General features: G+C 46.6%; 1 protein-coding gene across 1 annotated transcript in view; it reads left to right on the forward strand.

Moving 5' to 3' along the window:
• Sptz (zinc finger FYVE-type containing 26 spastizin) overlaps window positions 1-18,641 on the forward strand; it is a 105,622-nt gene that overhangs the window by 40,466 nt on the left and 46,515 nt on the right. Inside the window, exons 19-24 of the mRNA XM_077681253.1 lie at window positions 7,690-7,781; window positions 8,186-8,286; window positions 8,485-8,580; window positions 11,278-11,368; window positions 12,113-12,321; window positions 17,364-17,704. Coding sequence (XP_077537379.1) covers window positions 7,690-7,781; window positions 8,186-8,286; window positions 8,485-8,580; window positions 11,278-11,368; window positions 12,113-12,321; window positions 17,364-17,704 — 930 coding nt within the window. The remainder of the gene's footprint in view (window positions 1-7,689; window positions 7,782-8,185; window positions 8,287-8,484; window positions 8,581-11,277; window positions 11,369-12,112; window positions 12,322-17,363; window positions 17,705-18,641) is intronic.

Consider the following 18,641-nt stretch of genomic DNA (forward strand, 5'->3'; position numbering starts at 1 on the left):
GGGTAGTGGGCAGCATCGGACATAGGCAAGCTTTTCAGTGGGACGGGATTCACTTCAGCCCCAGGCTAGGAAACGAGGTGGGGTGGCGCTTAGGTGGGAGAGCGGTAGCTTTTTTAGGGGGCCCCGCGCAGCTAAGGAAGGCAAACTAGGAGACAAAGGGGAAGCGAGAGACACATGCACACTCAACGCTGGGAGGCAGCCAGGCCTAGAGCTAAACGGAGAACCTACGGACGTAACTGAGAGCGTTGACAGAAGCCATTTAAGTGGAAACAATGGAGCAAACAATTCTGTAAACGACAAAAACAGACCCCGTAAGCGGAGAGGGAAAAACAAATGCAATAAATATTTAATCAGCTACATAAATATGCAGGGAGGCAGAAAGCCAGATAAGTGGGCGGAAATTCAACAGCAACTTGAACGGGAAGGAATAGACGTGTACGCTTTAGCCGAGACTCACCTCCGGGACCTAGAAGCCCCACCTATCATAGACAATTATGTCTGGGAAGGTTGCAACAGGACCACAGGAATGAAGAAAGGGGGAGGTGTTGGCATGCTCATTAAACAAGGGACCGACTGGCAGAGAGTGCATGAAAGTTGTAAAGAGCATCTATGGGTTAGAGGCACCATAGAGGGGAAAAATACATGGTTAGGAGTGGTGTATCTGTGGACCGGAAGTAGTGCTAGGGAGGAAAATGAGGAAATGGTAAACTGTTTGAGAAGAGATATAAACGAGTTCGAAGATTCGGGCGAAATAATCATATTTGGAGATATGAATGCCCATATAGAAGGTTTGGATGGATACACAGACCACAACGGTTCTCTAGTGATAGATCTATGCCAGGAAAACCGTCTTGTAATAGTAAACATGGAAAGCAAGTGTGACGGACAAATAACGTGGGAAAGCGGTAACAGGCAGTCCAGTATAGACTACGGTTTAGTATCCGAGGCAGTATACGGAAGGCTGCGGGAAATGAGGATAGATGAAAATGGAACAGACAGCTTAGGAAGCGACCACAAGCGGTTTAGCTTGCACTTTGGAGGCGCAACCCGGACAAATGCAGAAATAGGTACAATAGGAGGAAATAATTTGAATAATGAGCAGTTAAAGATCATCGCTGATAGATTGGAAGATGAAATCAATAAATACCCAAGCAAAAATTGGGATTACGACGAAATAATTGCGTGCATAAAGGGTAAGATTAATGAAGAAAAGGAACGAAACCGATGGAAAGGGAAGAGAAAGCCGAGAAGCTGGTGGAATAAGGAAATAAAAGAGGCTATCGACCAGCGAAGAAAGGCGTCGAGAGAACATAGAGAAGCAAAAAGAACTACAGTAGAATCTCGATGATACGATTCTGGGTGATACGAATTTCGGGATGATACGAATTTCTGAAAAGTCCCGGCAAAATTGCATTGTTTGCAATGGGAAAAATTTCGGCTGTTACGAACGGACCTGCGCGGCCCGGCGGATGATACGAACGAGCCGGCGAGGCGCCCGACTGCCGAACAAGCAAGTGACGGCTCTCTCTCCCCATTTGTCACTCTTCTTTCTCCAGAAACGGCCGGGCTGTTGTTTTCTGCTCGCGAAAACGCGCCCCGCACGCCCCATGCGCGCCGCGAAACCTCTCGCACGCTGCGCGCACCGCGGCCGGCGGCGGCAACATGGCGGCGGCTTCGGCCGCGAAGTGGCACGGCCGCTTGAGCGACTGCTTCTAGCCGCTCTTTAAAATGCCGCTCAAGGCAGACACGAAGTTTCTTGTGCAGTGAAGGAGCTGATAACGTTGGCGAAAATGGTACTATAAAACGCCATCCGCGCCGCTAGTGAAAGCGCCCATAAAATATCTGCCGGAGTGCTAAGCCTAAACATCTCGGGCGGAGCCAGCGGGCTGTCTCGAGCGTTTCGCAAGTCGTCAGCGTCTTTTTCTGACCGAGGTAGGAGATACCGCGGGCGCGAAATCGTCAATGCGGCCGTGAAAATACAGCGCGCGCAAAGCCGAGGCGTGCGAATCGCGTGCAAAAACGCAACATGCGGTTCACGCTTGACTGTTGCGGCGTGTAGCGAGCTTGGACACCGGGAGTGAGGAGACAAGCGCGAAGCTAGGCGAAGCGTTACGCGCTCCAGAAAGGACTGCTTTGTGACGTGGCGGTTTAAAAAAAGCAGAAAAAAGCACGGATTTGTTCACGCGAAAGTAAGAAAAGAAATAAACGAAAACTTTTTTCAGCGCTCAATTTTTTTGTCTGTGTTGGTTCATACGAATTTCGGATGATACGAATATTTTTCGCGGTCCCGCGAGATTCGTATCATCGAGATTCTACTGTAGTATGGAACCGGAGGTAGTGAAGGAAAAGTGGGATGTCTACCGTGGGAAAAAACTAGAAGTGCAGAAAATGGTGCAAGCGAAGATCAAGCAGAAAAGCGAACAATGGATGGCAGAAATACGGAAGAAGGACAAAAGCGCATCCAAGAAGTTTTGGAACCATGTAAAATCACTAAGCTCAAAAAACGATAACCATCAAAAATTCCTGATTGATGAGGAGGGGGAACATTTAGAAGGAGAGCACGCGTTGGCGCATATTCATCGAGTGATTAGTGAGAAGTTTAGGATAATAGTGGTAGGGAAACCTGCACCGATAACATCAGCGCCACAAAAGACTGCAGAAAGGGAAATAAGTTTGAGCAACCTTGATTGGAAAAAAGCAGAGCAAAAGGTTTCCCCCCAGACAGCAGTGGGCCCGGACGGAATACCAATGCAACTGATAAACCTACTTGGACCTAAAAGTAAGGAATCGTTTATGAGGGCAATAGATAAGGTAATAGAAACCAAACAAGTACCAGAGGACTGGTTAGAAAGTAGGATGAATTTGATATATAAAGGCAGAGGAGACAAAGCCAATATTTATTCATACAGACCACTCACAGTAACGTCAGTGGTGTATAGATTCGTAATGCAGGCGATAAAATCAGAAATTCAAGCATGGATGGAAGAAAATGAAATACTTGGGGAACTGCAGAATGGATTTAGACAAGACAGGCGACTGGATGACAATCTGTTCGTGATAACGCAATGCATTGAAATTGCGAAAGCACAGAATAGACCACTTTGGATTACGTTCTTGGACATTAAAGGGGCATATGACAACGTAAACAGAGAACGGCTGTGGAGAATGTTGAAACTCCAGGGATTAGATGACGAGTTAGTACAGTTCCTTATAGCAATCTATAAAGACAATAGAGTGCACCTTACTTGGGAAGGACAGAAATGCGCCCGGCAGGTCAACATCCATCGGGGACTGAAACAGGGATGCCCTTTAAGCCCAATACTGTTCATGCTTTACATGGCAGGGTTAGAAAAGAAACTGGAAGAAAGTCAAGTAGGGTTTAGCCTAACCCATATGCTGCAAGGCGAAGTGGTACAACAGCATATTCCGGGAATGTTATACGCAGACGACATTGTTCTTTTAGCTGATAACCAAACCGATATGCAGCGGCTAATAAATATTTGCGGCCAGGAAGCCACTGACCTCGGGTTAAATTTCGGTGCAGAAAAATCAGGAATAATGGTTTTCAATGACGCTACCACCGACGTAGTGTCTATCCAGCAAGGCGAATTACCTAGAGTCAAGGAATATAAATATTTGGGAGTGTGGATAAACGAAGGGGATAGCTACTTAAGTACTCACGAGGAGCAACTTAAGGTTAAGGGAAAGCGAAACGCAGCTATAATGAAGCATAGAGCTCTGTGGGGGTATAACAAATATGAAGTAGTAAGAGGAATGTGGAAAGGAGAAATGCTTCCGGGTCTCACGTTTGCGAATGCTGTACTCTGCTTAAAATCAGACGTTCTATCACGCCTTGAAGTAAACCAGAGAACGGTAGGACGTCTGGCCTTAGGCGCGCATGGAAAAACAACTAACGAAGCAGTTCAGGGAGATATGGGCTGGGCGTCGTTTGAAGTTAGAGAAGCTCAGAGTAAAATATGCTTTGAGATGAGGTTGAGGGCAATGGATCAACGAAGGTGGGCAGCTAAGGTTTTTAGGTACCTATACTTGAAAAGCGTGGACACGCAGTGGTTAAGAAAGACTAGAAGGCTAACGATGAAATACGGAAAGAACAGTGGGGAATCCAAAACAGCCAAGGTAACCAAAAAAGAGGCAAGGCAGATTGAAACGAATAAATGGAGGGAAAAAATGGAAGCCAAAACGTCGTTAGAGATGTACAGGGCTGAGAAGATGAACATCAGAAAGGAAAATTTCTACGATAATTCCCAGGGCAGTGCTTTGCTTTTTGAGGCTAGAGCAGGTTGCCTGCGAACTAAGAGTTTTGTGGGGAAGTATTCACAAAATGATGGGGTATGCGTGGTCTGCGGAAAAGAAACAGAAACTATGCGGCACATCGTGCTAGAATGTGAGGGTATCCATCCAAATCTACATGAAGGGAATATTGGGCTGTCAGAAGCCCTAGGATTTAAGGGTATCACAGAGGAAGTTAACTTCAAGGCTGTCGAGGGGACGAAAAGAAGATTAGAATGCTGGTGGACGAAAAGCAGAGAGGGGAATATTGCCTAGGACAGTTACCACTTGTAACAGAAAAAAAAAAAGTATTTTGTGCCTAATAAGCTTTTTGTGACTGCCCTAAGCAGCGCTAGTATTGAACCAAAAGTGTAAAACATAGGTATATTAGTCTTTTTTGGTAAGATGACATGTCATCACCCCGATACAATGGGGAAACCAATAGAAATCATCATCATCATCATCAATGCATAAGACTTGAAGAGCTGTACACAAGCGTCATGAAGCATCACGATTGCAGCCGATTTGCTTCTTCTTAGCTGCCATAATGACCTTCACCCCATAATTGTTGCTGTAAGTGTGAGCCTCTTTCGTTTCTTTTTGGAAGTGTTAATCATTGGACATCACCTTGGGAGGGCGTACGCTATGACGTGTCTTTTTTGTTCGGAGCAGGTGTTGCCATAATTACGATGAACATAGGAGTTTCTTTTTTTTTTTTTTTTGGCCAATCTTGGCCAATCTCCCTAACTGGATGGGCTTGGCTAGACAAATGTGTGCAGGGGGACGCTGGGCGGTCATTGCGAGGTATGCATACACGAGCGCTAGGCATTTTCATGGTTTTGTTATCTGCCAGGCTGCCGCAGCAAGGCTCGCACTTACGTGTGCACACTCGGCAATTTTTTAAGAGCGAATGCTCTTTATAAGCGACCCCAAACCATCCACCGCCGGCGTCGGCGGCGGCGTCCGCAGTGCTCTTTAAAGAAAAAACAGCATCCGGCGCCAGGTTTCGATCCGAGGACTTTGCGGGCCGCAGCGCGACGCGCTACCGACCAAGCCACAGACGCGACGGTGATATCAGTGTTAGACGCGCCTTATATCTTTAACGCATTCAAACTACGTCGTCAGCGGCGTGTGTTGGCGACTCAGCGGCGTTATAGCGGCTTGATAACTGCGTGGTGTACACGTGATACTACAAACCCGATGGAAGAGATGGAAGAGAAGGCGGTGGGCTGCGGGGGCCGAGCGCAAGCGCCGCAAGCGGGCCGACAACCGTGCATTCGCACTTTCACATTCTCCCCCTCGGGGAAATGCGGGGGAATTTTTTGTATTTTTGACTGTGGAAATGAAAAATTATGATTTGCTAAACAGCTCCGCTGTTAAAAAACCATCATTGTTGTTGCTGTTGTCTGGTCGAGAAAATGGCCACCCCTCCAAAGAGTAAATAAAAATGTATGTGATCCAACAGAACTTTAACCTCAGTCACCACAATAGACCTTATGCAAAAACTGGCGCCCTCTTGCGAGAACCGCTTGCGCTTCCGCCACGTTGGGGGATTCCCGGATCTCCGGATACCGCTGTGTACATGATAGCCCGGGGTTAGCGACACACACGTCGGCGTTTATCGTTGTCCAAGATGCCCAAATACTGCCGTGTAACTTGCTGTGCACAAAGATGATACGAGGACGACCACGGAACTAGAGTACACATTTTTTTTATTTCTCAACGGAAGCATGACTCGAGACCTGCATGAAGTCGCTTGCAGGTGTCGACTTCCCTTCGCGCAGTAATATTATAGCTAGATCGCATGCATAGTCCCGAAACGAATAATATGTGCAGGACTAAAAAGGTCCCAAAGTGAGCTATTTTCCAGCCCTGTATTTGCCGCCGAGCACTCCTGCCTGCTGGTAGTTAAGGCGCACTGCATCGGTCAGCTCGTACTTTATCGTGTGGAATGAGTTTTGAGTGCCGTTCGTGCTTTGCGCGCCCGCGTTTTCTTTTTATTCTGGACGTTCGGTAAGCTTTTATGGAAGTACCATGCAATCTTTCATTTGCCAAACGTTACAAGAAATAAGGAATCCGCGAGAGTTGCAACCTTCATGTAGCGCCATGAGTAGCGCAAGTAACATGCGTAGTAATTCCGTGTATCGGTCATTTACCGCTCGTCACCCCCTGTTTGACCGTAGCCTATTTTCCAAAGACCAAATTTTTCGAGCGGAATTTTCTAAGCGGCAGTGTGCACCCAGTTTTGTTGTCCACAGCACGAGCAAAGGGCGCTCAGCGGTCGCCACGAGGCACGCGCTCACGAGCGCTCGGCATTTGCTCACTCTTTAAGGTTTTCAGAGTTTTTTTTTTTTTTTTTTTTTGCTAAAGCCTTTGCGTGCGCTAGGGACGCTCGGCGATCGTCGCGAGGCACGCGCTCACCAGCGCTCGGCAATTTATTGGTAATTTAAATATTTATTGGCAATTTATTGGTAATTTATTGGCAATGCTTAACGCGTTACACGCCACGCACGTTACGTGCTAGACATTATGGCCAGCTACAACAGCTCCGCTGAGAAAAAAAGGCCAGGTATGCAATTTCTTTTGTTCAGTGTTTTTTTTTTCTTTTGCAGGTTTCCTCTGCGTCCCAGAGGATCCTTAGCGTATAGCTGTATCGCGAGTGCTCCCCATCACCCATTTCAGCCTCAGGACAGCCCGCAAGTTTCGAATCGTTTCAGGAATGACCTCCTGAGAAACCCGCAGGATGCGAACCAACACGGATGTACTTTCAATGTTTGCGTTCTCAAAGCCAAAAACAGAAAAAAAGGAGAAGAAACGCGACAGCCTCCAACAGCTTCCCTGCCGGTGCTTCCCTGACTGCTTTTTCGATGCATAATGCGTATTTACGAAGTTGCCCGCAAATGTGGGCAACAGAGAAAGGTCCACAGATCCCTCGTCGCTCATTTTGCTGCGCCTAAATCTGAATATAAAAGGATTGCCAAGCCGAGAAAGCCCCTCACACGCTCCGTGCCAAGCAATCCCGCGACCGTCATTTCCCAACATGACGTCGCGTGCTCGTTTCGTTTTTCTTCCGATAGATGGCGGCACTTTTGCATATGGTCTATAGCAGCCCAGTGTGCTATCACTGCGCTCTCTCCACATGTTGTTGGAGGTGGAACAAAAGTTGCTGTCATTATTGTTAAAGTGTCGCCTTTCGCCTTCAAAGCATGTAAGAATAGCTTAATTAAGTGCCCTGAGAAATTCTTTGTGCGAGGCTAGGCCCATTCGCAGAAATCAGAATCGCAGGGTTTTTGAAAACTATGCTCTGCTGTGCACACATGTCCTAACCAGTAATTTTAAGTTTTTTTGCTGTAGATTTTAGCTTAAAATGTGTTTTGTGCTGCTTTGTTTTTGTTTCAGCTTGTTCCACATCAAGAGGAGGCTGCTTTTCTGTGATCATCAAATGGACGTCATTGCCAGCGATGGAGTCGACCCGTTCTTGGAGATGCTGAGTAGGCTTTATTTATTCATCCTTTTGTTTTTCTCTTCTATATGCAATGGTGCTGAAACATAAACTTGTTCACTTGAGGTTTAAAAATGTGCCGCATAATTGCACGTTGTGCTGATGATTGTAGCAGTGCCGAAAGAGTTGCCTTCAAGCATTTGGAGGATAAAACACGTTTCTTACTCTATAGATTGTAAAATCTCAATTGAAATTTGGTTTTGCTCTATGGCTTTGTTAAACTTTGTTAAATTGAGCCTGTGGCTCAAACTTTGTAAATTGAGGGGGAAATGTAATGTTGGTGCAGAAATTGGAGAGAGACAAGTTTTTACATCACAAAGTTCCTTTAAAATAAAACAGGACTCATTATGCCAAGGATTCACCCTATTCACCCTATTCACTCTGCTGTTGCAGTTTCTCAGGAGCCGCCTGTCAAGAAGGAGTTTGCGCCTCACTTTCACCCCAAGGTTGTCTTCGCCCTGGTGCAGGGTCGCATCTCGGACCCCAAGCTCGAGGTTGGTCCAGGGGAACTGGCTTTTGAAGAAGTTGCGGTAGTGCTGTTTGTTTTTAACTCTATAAGACTCTGCCCTGAGGGCTCATGCTTAGTACAATGCTTTGAAAAGATACAAGGACTGCATAATGGGAATCTAAACTACGTTTCAAGTGACTGTGTTTGGTTTGACTCTTGGTTGCTATGTCTTGCCCTTTCTCAGGTGATATACCCGGAGACAATAGAGAGTCAGCTGCAAGCGGCAGTGGATAGGTGCATGGCGCACATCAAGGCCATGACGAGGCAGGGAGTCAGGATGGTAAGCCACTAATTCTTTGGTTTTTGTTTGTTTGTTTGTTTGTTTTTGCCTTTACAGCGAGGCTGTTTGCCTCTAGTTGGTCAGAAAATTTCGTGTCGTAAACAAAAATCCCAGGCAGCACCCAGCAGTTCCCGCCCAAGACACCGAGCACGTGTGTCAGGCTATTCAGGCGTTCAGCATAGAGCTCAGCATTTGTGCAAAGAAAAAAAAAAACACAAAAGAAGCATCGGAACCAAATGACCAAATGATAGATGATAGGCGCCGGTGAACAATGGGACCCCCCCCCCCCCTTGTGTTCTGGTAAAGATTACGTTTGCAGCTGCTCTCTAAAGGGGAGCGGGGTAGACATCACTCGAGGGTTGCATGGTGGTGCATGTGTACTGAAGCATGAACATGACATCAGTGCCGAGACATCACTGTTTGTGGATGCTATTTCAGCTCAAGTGCTGAGAAAGCAGTAAGGATTCCTCTAACGGTTTTCTTTCTTTCTGTTTTTTTTTTTATATATGGGAACAGTAAATCTGCTCCACGGAACATTGATAGGCCAACCGGCATAAATCACGTGTGTGCAGCTGTGTGCGAGTTAATTCTGGCTACTCTTGTGCCCAAGCTTAGGTATATGTTCCAGGTCTTATAAACCCCAAATGTATGTAGTCAGATCTCGATAATTTGAAGTCACTTGGAATATTCGGTTAACTGGATGTGATGTGCTGGTCCTGGCAATGTTACATGTGATCCAATGAAAAAAATTGCTTGATAATTAGACGCTAAAACCGATTACATCGGTTAATTGGAAGTTATTTCAAATAAGAAGCATCGAGGTGACTGTCCTTTCTCAATAAAATTCAAAATTTTCAAGCCGAAGGCAGCGCCGTGTTCCGCACTGGTGTCGGCGCCATCACAACTGAGGTAACGAGCCGTTGATAAAGAGGCAGGCCAGTTAATTAAGTCGCATGCCAGCATATGCATCTCTCTCTTTTGAAGTTCTCAACCTTTCTTCTTTCTTTCTTTTTTTTAACGAATAGCATTGTGTGAGCAGTCTCTGTGGTGGACGCTTCAGGCTTCGATTTTAGGAGTAATACCCCTGTCTCACGGGCACTTTCAATCACGATTGAGTCGATCCGGATCGAGCTCAATCCCGATTGGGCGCATGCTACACGGCAGTTGCAATCGCGATTGAGCTCGATCCCGCTTGAACTCAATCCTGGTTTATCAAGCGCGATCGAGGTTTCCAAGCGCGATTAGCCACCCTAGCGCGATCGAACGAAAGCGGCGATACTCTCGTCCCCGCTCAGTAATGACACACCAGGTGAAAACTTCAACTAATGCCACAAATTGTGTCAAATAACTTGACCCAAATAAGCGTGCGGTAACATTTCCATAGTTACATATACCTACGACCGCGTGAAGTTACCTAATGCCGGCCGCAAGTACATTGTTGGCACCATCTGGCGTACACGAGTGCAAGCAGTGCAACTTCTCGATCGCGATTAAAATGGGCCGTGTAGCAGCGGTAGTGCGTCGAGCGCGCTCGAAAACTCGATCACGATTGAAAGTGCCCGTGTGACTGGGGTATAAGGCAACCAGTGTCATATGCTGATTGGAATCAAGAAGGGAGACGTGTTGCGGGCTGACAACAATGTTTTTATTGCGCTCTCTGTTTAATTGGAAGTTAGGTTAATCCAAAGTTTTTTGCGGTCCCCGTGGACTTCGTATTAACAGAAGTTGACTGCAGTGAAATTTGCGTAGCCCTCCAAAAGTGCCTCCAAGATCGTCAATGACAGGTGCAGATCTGGCTGGAAAGTTCAGCAGACCCTTTTAAAAGGGGGGCACATGGGACTTTAGGACCGAAAAATTACTCAAAAAAAAACATTTTTTTTTGGTATCACTTTTCTCTTGATTTGCACAGTTCTTCCTCCAAAAATTGTATACTCGGAACAGTACTAGGTATTTATAAAAGCCACAGAGCCCCAATTTGAACAAAAAATGAATTTTTCCGTAATTCCCCACTTCTTCGCCACGAGTGATGTTGCAGTAATAGGACATTCTCAAGAGACACACCCCAGCATGTAGTGCAGCTTGGAAGATGATTTCTTTTGCTCTGTGGAGCTGAATGTCTAAACCATCCAATAAGGGAAGCAGATTTTGCATTTTATGCTTCATTAGTTGTTTAATTACCAGTGTTTTAATTGGTTAGCAGACTTAGCTCAAACCTAGAAGTTCGAATTTATGTAAACTTGTATGTGATTACAAAAAAAAAAAACTGCTTCCCGCATTCCATTCTCCACAACTTCTGGTATCTATTGATACCTTGGTGGTACTTTTTTGTAGAATAGTATTTTTCTGTTTTAATTAACTCAGAAACTGGTTACCTCACATCAAAACTAGATAGACATTTGAAATCAGCTGGAAAAAAACTGAACAAGCTCATAAAGTTTCTTCAAAATTGGTTGGAAAGCAAAAAAAAAAGTTCCTAAGACCAGTGTGCCCCCCCTTAAATTAAGCCTTCTGTAGTGAGCCTTAAAGGGTGAACCTGCTTGCCTGCACAACTTTGCGTAGCCAGTCCATTACATTTTTTTGGAGGGTGCACGTTGTAGACTGTAATGATGCAAGCAAGCAGTGCAGCTTTGTGTAGGTAGTATGTGCTTCTTTTTTCCCCTGTGCTGGTAGTCTGAATGTTTTGTGGATTTCTTCCAGATCATCTTCCCATGGCAGATGCACTTTTTCCTAGCTACCCACATGCAGTTGGATGAAAGCTGTGAGGAGCTGAGGACCTCGCTACAGCAAAGTAAGCGTCTAGTGGTCCCCTTTTAAACTACTACTGCTAGGAAGAACAGAAAGGCCAATGCTTGTCCAGAGGGCAACCTTTAAGGCTGTTTGCGAGCTGCGTTGTGATGTTGCACTCTTAAACGTCGTACCAAGATAAGGTGTTATAGAGGCTAAGTACAAAAATGCCCACGTGAAAAAAGTTTTACCTTTCTTAGAAAAATTTTTTAGCTGGCTACAACTAACCTGAAGCCACTCACTGCAATGTGCCCCGTAATCCAAGTGCAGCTTCACTAACCCTGAAGTTTAAACTAGTTTTGTGTGCCAAAAGTTGATAGCTGAAAAGTTGATAGTTTAGTTGAGTTGCCGAGGCCACGAATTATTTAGTTGAAGCAGAAACTTTGTAGGGTATATTAAAAAGCTTTAAGCCAAGCCTGTGGGGGAGAGTCGACTTCATTCGTAAAATTGTGTTTCACAACACTTAAGTTCAACTACAGTTGGAATGTGGGCTTCATTAACAAACTGCACGGCATTTTGACATCGCAGTGGTTTTTTTCTGCACTTTCTTTCCCTCCTTCTCTCCCTCCATATATTTTATTTTCGTGGCTCCCACCTAAAACTTGCCCTGTTTGTCAACAAGACAGCATGAACTTTTTGTGGACTATTGTTTTTTTTTTTTTTTTTTAAATTCTGGAAGGGTGGCAGTACATCTCGTCACACTGCCACTGCCTCCCCATAAATCAGAACCCCTATTGCTTTTTTCCAGTCATTCCCGAGGACTTTGTAGTGGAATACCAGAAGGAAGACTCCATGTTTGGTGTGGTCTTGGATGGCACGCTGCCGCTGGTGGCCTCTCCAGATGGCGGCGGTAACGGCCTGACGTCCGGAGGGGCCAAGGTTCCTCCGTCCGTGCTCGCCTACCTGGACACCCACTGCCCACTTCTTGTTCGCCTGCTCAAGTTCATGCTCCCCAAGGTAGGGAGGGTCGATGATGGGTGTCTGAGATATTCGAGACTTCCGAATATCGAAGCAAATAGTACAGTAAAAGCTCGCTAATTCGCCACCCGTTAATTCGGAAATTCGGATAATTCGGACGGCTCAATTGGTCCCGGCCAAAGCGCATGTTAGCCTAAGGGACCAAACCTTCGTTAATTCGTCAGAATTCGGCCCCGCACCGCTTAATTCGGACAAATGCTAGTCTCCTGACCGATGAAGAAATTATTAATGATGTCACGGGCGCCCAGGAAGACCATGATTCTGACGAAGAGTCATGCGAGGAGGTGCAGCTGCGACCTCATCGCACCTCACGAGAAGTCTCGGAGGCGCTTTTGATAAGGACGTTTGCCTGAGCAGTTCCGACAGTTTGTGGGCTGTTGGCCACTTGGAAGAGTTAAGAAAAATTGTAATGTCAGCCGGAATCTGCGCAAAAAAGCAGACGACTATTACAAAATACTTCAGGAAATAAAGGTATGCTTCTCCAACGTGATTTTAAGGTTGTTTTTCCTGTTCATTCATTAATTCGGCATTCGGATAATTCGGACATTTTTCCCGGTCCCGTGAATCCGAATTAACGAGTTTTTACTGTATAATCTTCGATCAAGCTTCAAATTGAATAGGCCGTGACTACAGTGCCGTCCAACAGTACTATGAGCATTTACCCTAAAGCGGCATCCACCAGCGTTTTCTAAAAAAAAAATAAGGAACTTACACCATCTTCCCGTAGGGGAACCCTCAGTAGTATGCGAAGCAGCCATGGGGTCGACTGAAGTTCCCATTAGTTTTCAGTTCGTCGTTTCCGTTGACGTTCAGCTTCGCGTGCCTTCGTTGTATCAGTAGCTACTTGACGTAGTTTGAATGAGTGAAGGACGTAAGGCGCGTTCGTAGCACATGCTCCCGTCTCGGTTTGTAGCGCAGTGGGTAGAGCGCCACGTACCTCCCTTGCGCCAGCCAGAGAGTCGTGGGCTTGAAACCGGGCGCCGCCTAACTATTTCTTTTTATAGTGGACTGCGCTGACGTCAGCCCAAACGCTGACGGGGCTGGGGAGGCGCGCATGTGCAGTAGAGTGCGGACGGCGGATAACGACAACGAGGGAGGGAGGGACACAGCCCCGAGCATGAGATGCTTCACATCTAAAAAAAAATGCTGCGTTTAATACTCCTGTCACACGGCAGATCTAATGACATCTAGAGCAAACGTCGTTTGCTCTTCAGTGCTACACGAGAATACCAAACAAAATTTGAGGCGAACGACATTGAGCGGGTTACTGAGGTTCGGGAGCTCATTCAGCAGCTAAATGAGTAGCCTCGAAAGCAGTGGCACGTCACTAGAGAAGAAGAAACTAAATAATACTGCTTCTAAGAACTGTTAGTAAACTTATATTTTACCCTTCATGTTGTTTCTCAAATAAAGAAAGACAAACAACGACTAACAAAAAAAAAATCTCATCCCTAGTGCGATCGCCACCCTAATACTTTCTTGCAGACTTGTCTCGGCTCGTGATATATACTTTTGTCACCCAAACCAGTGATTTTCTTATTTTTATTTTTAAAAAATAATCTTTTTGTTATGTTTTAAAAAATTATTTCGTATGAAAACATTTAGATGCACTTGAAATATAATTTTGCGGTTTTGTGAGCTCGCTAATCATCACCGCTATCAGGATCAAATGGCATTTGTTTTGCCGTGTAGACCTGCGCGGCCAAACCGAATGTCATTAACAGCTAATGTCATTCGCTTTGAATGGCATTAGATTTGCCTTGTGACAGGGGCATAACGCTACTTCCCTCTCTGTCACGTAACGCTATGTGACGTAACCTAACCTTATATAACACAATTACAGAAAGCAATCCTTTAAAACAGCAAAGACTAACATAAGACGTAAAAATTATAATTGAAACTAGAGATGAAAAAATAGTAAAGGAGGCAAGACCCTTGGTGTCAGGAAGCTATAAGGGGTGTCTACACCACAACGGCAGACGCTCAGCCTTGTGCCAGCCTAGTCTTAGGTATTCAAATGTCATTGAACGGCATTCTAGCCATGGCTGCAGCATGGAGCTGAAGCACCATCAAACGGCATTCCAGACACTATTAGTAAAATTTGAACATTTCTGAAGTATTCCGAAGTTCGAGAATGCAAATACAGTAGAATCTCGATGATATGAATCTCGCAGGACCGCGAAAAATGTTCATATCACCCGAAATTCGTATGAACCGACACAGACCAAATACTAGTTGAGCACTAAAATAGTTTTCGTTTATTTCTTTTCTTACGTTCTTGTGAAGAAATCCGCGATTTTTTCTGCTTTTTTTTTAACCTCCATGTAGCCGAGCAGTCCTTTCTGGAGCGCATAAAACTTTGCACTCGTCTCCTCACTCGCAGTTCCCAGGCTGACTACATGCCGCAACGGTCAAGGCATGAACCGCATGGCGTTTTTGCATGTGGTTCGTGTGCGTTGGCTATGCGCGTGCGATCATTTCACGCCCGCGTTGAGGATTCCGCGTCCCTGCGGCAGCTTCTACCTCGGTGAGCAAGTGACGCGCGACGCGCGCGGCAGTGGGAGGAGCCTGACGACTTACGCCAATGGGGAGGCACGCGTCTCATGGCGGCAGTTTCGAAGCGCTCGAGACAGCCCGCTGGCTCCACCGGAGATGTGTTAGAGTGCCGTTTTCGCCCACATTATCAGCTCCTTTACCGCACAGCCAACTTCGTGTGTGCTTTGAGCGGCCTTTTTAAGAGCGGTCAGAAGCGGTCGCTCGAGCGCACCGCACCACTTTGTGGCCAAAGCCCAGCCATGCTGCCGCTGCTGGCCGGCCTTGCCGCGTGCATTGCGCGGGTGGCTCCGTGGTACCGTCAGCGCGCCTATGGCATGTGAGGTGCGTTTTTGCGAGCAGAAAACAACAGCCCGGCTGCTCCTGGAGAAAACGGTCAAACACATGAGCGGAAAGGCACCCGTCTCCGCATGCGTCTCTGCCCCGAGATTCGGTTTGGCTGCCAGATGACCCGCTGCCCCACCCCACCGCTCGCGCGTGCATCCAACCTGCTAGATACTTTGATGCGCTGCGTCGGAAACCGGATTGCTCGGACAGACATGTGTCCCCCGCTAAAGAGTGACAAGGAGGGGAGAGAGAGCCCGTACGTCGCCGTCGCTTGTTCGCTCGGCAGTCAGGCGCCTCGCCGGCTCGTTCGTATCATCCGCCTTGGGTCGCAGAGTTCCGTTCGTAACAGCCGAAATTTTGTCCATTGCAAACAGTGCAATTTTTCCAGAACCTCTCAGAGATTCGTATCATACAAAAATTCGTATCACCCAGAATCGTATCATCGAGATTCCACTGTATAGACCGTTGTTTCAATGAACTGGGATACAGAGAATCGCGCCTTGTTGAAAGTGAGAAATGCCCCGCTAAAAATACGGGCAAAATAAAGTCTGTGGATGGATTTCAGGTGGATGTCAAATTTCTCCTCCAAGACTCCCTAAAAATTCTTTTTTCTATGCTGCGGTGGCTCAGTGGCTATGGCGTTGTGCTGCTGAGCACAAGGACGCAGGTTCGATTCCCGGCTGCAGCGGCCGCTTTTCTGATGGAGGCAAAAAGCAAGAACGACCATGTGTACGGGATTTCGGCGCACATCAAAGATCCCCAGGTGGTCAAAATTAATCCACAGACCTCCACTACGGTGCGCCTCATCGCCTATGTAGTGGCGGCGTGCTAAACCCTGCAATCGATCGATATATAAATAAATCAATCAATCAATCAATCAATCAATCAGTCAGTCAGTCAGTCAGTCAGTCAGTCAGTCAGTCAGTCAGTCAGTCAGTCAGTCAGTCAGTCAGTCAGTCAGTCAGTCAATCAATCAATCAGTCAGTCAGTCAGTCAGTCAGTCAGTCAGTCAGTCAGTCAGTCAGTCAGTCAGTCAGTCAGTCAGTCAGTCTAGTCCAGTCCAGTCCTTTTTTCTTTCTTTTTCTTTTTTTCTAGCATCTGCCAAATAAACTCCCGCTGTAAAGCCTCAGTGACCTAATGGGTGGAACCACGGGTATCGGTGGGAATACCCCATGTTCGAGCTTCAGCAGTGCAAGTATTTTTGCAAGACTCATGATTTACTTTACAGCGAAGCTTCCAATACCTCACTGATGCCATCGGAAAGTGTAAGCACACTGCAGGAAAGCCAACTTTACACAATGGGAGGGCACATGACGACGATGGGTTTCCAGAAAGGCACATCAACTGGCTCAAAACAAGAAGGCGCTTCCTGTGGTCGGAATCGAACCTGGGTCTTTCGCGTTGTAAAGTCGACGTCTGTCTGATTACGCCGTTCCAACCCGGTCGAAGCAATTTAAATTTTGGAATTTGACTTTGATTCTGATTGCGCGGCGAAAGCTTCGTGTTTTAACCATCTTTAATTGAAAAAAGGGGATTTGACTTTTTTACTGTAAAATGTTTTCTTAGCTCAATTCTATGGATAGTATTCACTGAAAAGTTTAGCTGTCAATTTATTCGCTAGGCAACACTGCAAAGGGCCACGGACATGGCGTGGCTTGTGCCACTGCGCCTGCACGTTGCAGAAAAAAAACATTGGCGTGCGTCGTCTGCTCCGTTTCAACCCGGTTCTCAACGGTGGTGTCAACAAAGATGTGATTAATCGCACTTGCATAGGAGTTGAGGCATTACTTTAAATTCGGTGGGGTAGAGTTGGAATGTCCAACACACATCATGTGCTTAGCACGGACAAGTACTGCCATCCCGCGGAGCCCAATGTAACCACTGACGGCACGCTTGCATGGTTGCTGGCATGCGTGCCTCGCCAGTGAATATAACCTATACATTCTTTTTGTAAATAAGCCTGGTTTGGTGTCCTTTACGTAGGTTCAGGGGTGCGGCACGGCATATCAATGCTTTCAATTAACGTTTTGCATCGCACCAGAAGTGTCTGGCTTTTACCTATCTCGGAATGGAATATCGCTACTTTAATCAGTGACCAAAGAGGTAATGTACGGTGTTCTCATCTGCGCGTCATCGCCCAGGCTCCCAAGAGCCCGCAGCTGGAGGACGGGGTGAAATACCGAGGCCTTCCCCTGGACAACCTTCTGGCGCACGTGTACGGGCTGTGGATGCAGCTGTCGACGCCGCAGAGCCACGCCTCCTGGACCTCCATGGCCCTGCGTGGCTGCTCCAGCTCCAACGTCGTCTGGGAGGCCCTGAGCGGGGCGGCCGGGCAACGGGACTGGATCAGCGTGCTGCTCATCATCGAGTTTGTGGATGCCTTGGATGGTGCCGTGCACGAAGACCTCATCTTCTATCGGCGCTGCATCCTGAGCCTTCTCGCTGCTTCGCAGCCCAGCAGAGAGCAGGAGAGCCTGGAGAGGTTTGCTTGTTTGTTTTTTTGTTTGTTTATTGGTTTGTTTGTTTGCTTGCTTGCTTGCTTGTTTTGGTATTGTGAATCTTGAGAGGAGAGTAGACCTACCACAGTGCACAATCATTCCAAACACCTTGTCGCCAGTGCTTTTACTTTCTCATCATTGACCAACAAACCTTGCGCTAGCAACGTGCCATCCACATTGTGTGTGGCAGGGGAGCGAGCACCAAGTTGAACATGAGCGGGCTCAGCACGCTCCCTTGAGGCACCCCCCAGAGTGGACGTCTCGTGGGCTACTGGTCGCCTGGCCGACCTTTACCCGAAGGGTGCACCCAGTCAAAAACGCCTGTACATAGCTCCTGAGGTGCCCCACGAGTCCCATGCCGTCTAAGGATTCCTCGATGGTGGTGTGGGTTCAAAATATCTCCAGTCCCCTGATTTTCCACTTTCTATTTCAATAAATCACCCATCATCTTTTTCTTTATTTCCTGCCCAAATCTGGTGGGAAGTGAAAACCGTGCCTTACGTGGGATTTAATAGTGCACATACAGTAAACCCCAGTTATAATGAGATCCTCAAAACAGGACTCTAACTTCATTATGAGCACTGCTTCAGTAGGAGTGGAAATGAGCTGGTGTTCATGCGTTGTAGTGGGAATCATGAAACACTGTATTAAAAGCAAAAATTCGAAAGGAGGGATTTTATTATAACAAGGGTTTGCTGTACATCATACAAAGAATTTCGCATTACAATTTTCTGCCAAGATAAAAGGGGCAGAAGGCATTTGAAATGCCTGGTGAGGTCCCATTCAATAAGGGGCCTCAAGTTGCTTCTCTCGATTGTTTCTTGTGGGAGCATAGTGCAGTGAAACATTGTCAGTGCGTTCCATCATAACTTGCCACAGTACAGCCTGTAAAAGGCTTGTCTATAACACAGCTTTCGTACT

The sequence above is a fragment of the Haemaphysalis longicornis genome, unplaced genomic scaffold (genome assembly GCF_048455015.1).
Source record: "Haemaphysalis longicornis isolate Haplotype H1 unplaced genomic scaffold, Haemaphysalis longicornis Haplotype H1 scaffold_8, whole genome shotgun sequence".
Taxonomy (NCBI): Eukaryota; Metazoa; Arthropoda; class Arachnida; order Ixodida; family Ixodidae; genus Haemaphysalis; species Haemaphysalis longicornis.